General features: G+C 43.4%; 1 protein-coding gene across 4 annotated transcripts in view; it reads right to left on the bottom strand.

The window, feature by feature from the left end:
- Positions 1-491: 491 nt before the first annotated feature.
- ACSL5 (acyl-CoA synthetase long-chain family member 5) overlaps positions 492-4569 on the bottom strand; it is a 38238-nt gene continuing 34160 nt past the window's right edge. For all 4 annotated transcript variants that reach the window (XM_006778713.2, XM_006778712.2, XM_006778714.2 and 1 more), the window contains 6 exons: positions 4197-4313; positions 3250-3393; positions 2526-2627; positions 1987-2058; positions 1407-1553; positions 492-747 (listed from right to left, as the gene is read on the bottom strand). In XM_006778713.2, coding sequence (XP_006778776.1) covers positions 1413-1553; positions 1987-2058; positions 2526-2627; positions 3250-3393; positions 4197-4313 — 576 coding nt within the window. In that variant the 3' untranslated portion in view covers positions 492-747; positions 1407-1412. The remainder of the gene's footprint in view (positions 748-1406; positions 1554-1986; positions 2059-2525; positions 2628-3249; positions 3394-4196; positions 4314-4569) is intronic.

Raw genomic sequence — 4569 nt, 5'->3', positions numbered from 1 at the left:
TCCCTTTCTCTCAGAAATCAGTAAACATAACTTTAAAAAGAAAAGAAAAAGAGAAGGACGAGGAACGTTCTTTTCACTCCAGTTAGAGGCCAGAAAGAAGCATTCAAGATGAGAGTATGACAAAGATGGTAAAGAAAAAAAACATAAATCGGGCTTGTTTGGAGTTGGGGCTCAACTGTTCCTTGTTGTTCGCAGCTATGGAGTAAGAAGGCCTGGTCCTCTCAGTGTAGTAGTTGCCTTTAGTAGTTAACTTGGTTGCATACTAGAGTCACCTGCGCACCTTTCACAAATCCCAGTGCCAAGGCTGTGTCCCAGACCATTTCAATCAGAATCCTTGGGGTAACACCAGGTGTGGTATCTTTCTAAACTCCCAGGTAATTCTGGTGTGCAGCCACGTTTGAGAGCCACCAGCTCACATGCATGTTAAGTCGTCCTTAACATGCTTAAGGCTGATTCTCATCATGGTCCGTGAGGAAATGCACACCTCAACGTAAGTATCCACAATAGTTTATTATTTGAAAGACTTTACAAGTGGAAGCAACACGTGTTTTGGGGGGTGAACCAGAGCAGGAGCTGGAGTTCCCGGGGGAAGAGACCAGTGGGTCTCCTCTTAGAGAAGCCTGCTGTGCAGGCCGGTCTGTGTTCCCACTTCAGGAGGTTTTTACTCCGTGCTCTGCTTCGTCCACTGGAAAGTGCACTTGACGTTGTTCCAGCTCCTTCCCCCACAGCTTCCAACTCAGCAGCAAACTGTAAGGGACAGATTTCGTCACCAGTCGTGTCCCTGTGGATAACATCTGAACATTCTTTCGGACATGTCATAGGCCCAACTTTTCATTCTCCCAATTCAGACAGCTAGAGAGGCTTGGAAATCTTCTGTACAATCAAACACATAAGTACTTAGAGGAAATCTGTCTTTCAGATTCAGAGCTGTGGTAGGTCAAGACTTGATTGAAAATTCTAAAGGTTTTGTGGAGTAGTTAGAAAACGAATTATAAAACAGCTTTGCAGAACTTAAGCATCTCCTGAACATGGGAAAGTCTAAGTGTGGAGACTGTTGATGGTTCAGTTTTACTGAAAGAAGTCACAAGAGTTCACTTACACAAGCTGGAGATCATGAGGAAGGGACAAAGACTATGACAGGACTTTGAAGAAAGGCATGTTCATAAAAGTAGCCTGAAAACCTGAGTGTCCGCAACATTTATGATGGGGAAGACAAGGTTTACTTAGTCTGGAGCTAAGCAGCATTATAAGTCTCTCAATGCTGTTTTTTAAAGCCCCAAAACTATAGTTATAATTTAATAGGCAGAACAACAGACAGAAGAAAAGACAAAATGAACGTAAAGCTAGTTTTTAATCCATGTTCCCACAAGGCAGGCTCCCTCAGAGCCCCTTCCAGCCGTCAGTACCTTAACCTATTCCTGTATGTTCTCATACAGGCTGTTGATTTGGGTCTGAAAGTACTTGGAAAGCTCTCCACGCTTTGCTTTCAATGTTGGTGTCAAGAGCCCGTTTTCAATGGAAAAGGGCTCTGGGTGGAGATAGATGCTTTTGACCTGGAAGAGAAGAAGAACATTCAAACGCATGCACACACATGCATGCACACACATGCACATTTATTGGTGATTTGGATTTTTCTGCAGAGCCCTCTAAGTGCTATGTGAAGGACCTTACAGAATATTTCACCTTATAAAAAAAAATGGGTTTGAGGAAGTGGTAAAAGAGAAAGAACAGTAACACATACCCATTCTCACACACTTAAAATTTGGGAAAGAAATGAGTAGGGAGAAGGGGAATGAATAATGAATAGCAAATAAGTGACTGTACAAATAATTACAAAAGGTCACTGCCATTTATTGTTGATGGGTCCCTGGCACGAACTCTAAAAGCCAGTTCCTTGGACACTGTACATTTAAACCCCATTCTCAATGCAACTTTAAAACTTCCTAGAAGGACTTGAGAGACCAGGAGGACATCTGAAGTACATACCTGTTCGAAGGACTTGAGGCCACCTTCTTTCCCAACCTTCTGCAAGTCTTCTAAAATGGCTTCCTTTACGATCTAAGAATGTGAAACATGGCTTAAAGCATGGCTGTTTGGAAAAGCCTACACGAAAGGTTAAGCATGAACCGACTCCAAATTCCTACAAGAGCTTGTTGGGATATAAGCAGGATATGGGAATACATATGAGCGCATTTCATGCTTAATATTACTCAAAAGGGAAATCTAAATTGTAAAGGGGTTTTCTCTGAATGGCATTTTTAAATTTTCTATTTTCCCATGCCCTCCCCCATAAAGAGCATATTACTATAAAAAAGAATGGTATTCGTTACTTTTAAACTCCCCATCCTAGCCTCCAATCTAATAAAACAAGTGTTTAGAGTTCAGCCACCTGCCACAGATTCAGGAAGAACCTGTTCTTCCAGACAGGAGGCTCTGGGAACTCATGGGTGCCCAAGCTGGTGGGCCTCCCCTCTCCCACGATGGGCCCCAGGGTGGTGCATAAAGTTTTGCTACATGAGACTTACTTGGTTTTGGCACAGCTCTTCAAAGGAGCCCTTAACCCCAAGTTTGGCTGCAAATGTGGGGAGCACTTCTGAGTCAGGAACCACCACTGCTACCAAGGATGACTATGGAGAGGAAATGAGGCCGGTGAGAATTATTATACAGAGGTTTGTTTCCCAGTGGCTAATGAAGGCAGGATCATATCTTTGAAATAGACATCTCCCAAGATCTCTGACGCAGTACCAGTGTCCTACTCTTTCCTCACCAGATACCTCAAACTCTACTAGATCCTGGAACTCGAATCCCATTTTCCTTTTACAAAAATGTTATACCCAAATTTGATTGATTAAAAACAAGTGGTGTTTCAACATTAAGCTTAAACCATCTCTGGCCTGTCCATATCAACCCTCCCCTACTCTCCAAAAGCTAAATTTAAGCCTAGTATATATGACACAGTTTGTGCCAAAGGACTTCTATTCCACTAGGGTCTCCTTTTACTGAATGGCTACCCTTTAAGTATAACTGTATATCAATCCTACTGACTTGTTTACAGAATCCATCCTAGTTTCAAAAAAATTATTTGCATCTATATTGCCTTATTTTGAGATTTGGAATGTGGCTTGATTTCTTTAGTTCTATAAGCTTTTATCTTCTCATCCTAAACCCACTGAAACAGAATCCCTGTAGCTACCGGGATCAGAGCACGGTCTGTGCCTAGAAAGGGCTATTGTTAAAACAAAGTATTACCCGTAAGCTCTCCCCATGCACAAAAATTTGCTGCACTGGTCCACTCCTGCTGTAAACGTTTTCTATCTTCTCGGGAGCGATGTATTCCCCTTGGGCCAGCTTGAAGATGTTCTTTTTACGGTCAGTGATCTTCAGAGTTCCATTCTGTACAGGACAGACAGAAGGCAGCGTCAGTGTTTCTGAGCCCCCTGTGGCTGGTATCCGTGGAGAGACTGGTGAAGTCCTCCTTTAAACTTGGCTTCTCCGGGGACTTTTGAGCCATCTTTCACTTCTCATTCTTGGCTTTGAGTAAAGGGTAGGTAAGAACCTGTCTGTACTGTGTGTCTCTTTGGAGGGTCAACGTGTCCCCTGAGTAAAAGCCCCCAGGACCTGCTGGGATTGTGTAAATGATTGTCTTATCTGCCAAAGAAATTTTGTAGCCATAAATGTCTAATAGTTTAATGCCTGGTTACTTCATTTCCAGCACTCCCAGAGATAGGGAAGGAAGGATCTTTTATTAAGAATTTGGTGCCCTAGCCGGTTTGGCTCAGTGGATAGAGCATTGGCCTGTGGACTGAGAGGCAAAGCCTAACCTCTGCACATGCCTAGTTTAGACATCTTGCCTCCTTGTATTGATTATGTCTCTACATGTTAGGTAGAAAGAAATGAATGTAACCCTTTGAAACTTGTAAAAGGCAAATGGTGTGAACCCATGGAGTTATCAAATCGCAACTTCTTTCTTAATAAAAGTAAACAAATAACAAAAAGAAAACACAGACTACTACACCCCTTTCCTGGAAGAGTCAACTAATTTTCCTTTGGCTGCAAGCAAATCTATTCCATTGTCACGGGAGTCACGCCAACTCAGCTGATCATCCCACTCGCATCTCTGCCCAGCTTGTCGATAAGCAGATGGTTCTCCCCAGTTCTGCAGCCTATTCTCCCCAAAGTTTTGAAGAAATACCCACCGGGAGCCAACGACCAATATCTCCTGTGTGAAGCCAGCCATCTTTGTCCAGGGCTTCCGCCGTCTTCTCGGGGTCCTTCAGGTATCCTTTGAACACGTTGACGCCCTTGATGCAGATCTGCATGTAAGAAGGTACAAAGTGATGACAATGGCAGAGGGTACTACTCCAGGCCTGGGTACTTTATCAAACACCTGTTCCCACCCTTACGTCATCTGATGGTTTCAACTATCGTGTAAAGAGCACTCGATTGTAATCCCCAGTGTGGGGGACAGGAAAGTGAGGTTCAGAAACATCCAATGCCTTGCTCAAGATCTCAGAGGAGTCTAACCCATGCCTGCTCACAGGGGTGTGCTCTCCTTGATACAAACATACA

Source organism: Myotis davidii, unplaced genomic scaffold (assembly GCF_000327345.1).
Source record: "Myotis davidii unplaced genomic scaffold, ASM32734v1 scaffold107, whole genome shotgun sequence".
Classification (NCBI taxonomy): Eukaryota; Metazoa; Chordata; class Mammalia; order Chiroptera; family Vespertilionidae; genus Myotis; species Myotis davidii.
Note: the sequence above shows the minus strand (reverse complement) of the source record. Positions and strands in the feature narration are given on the sequence as shown.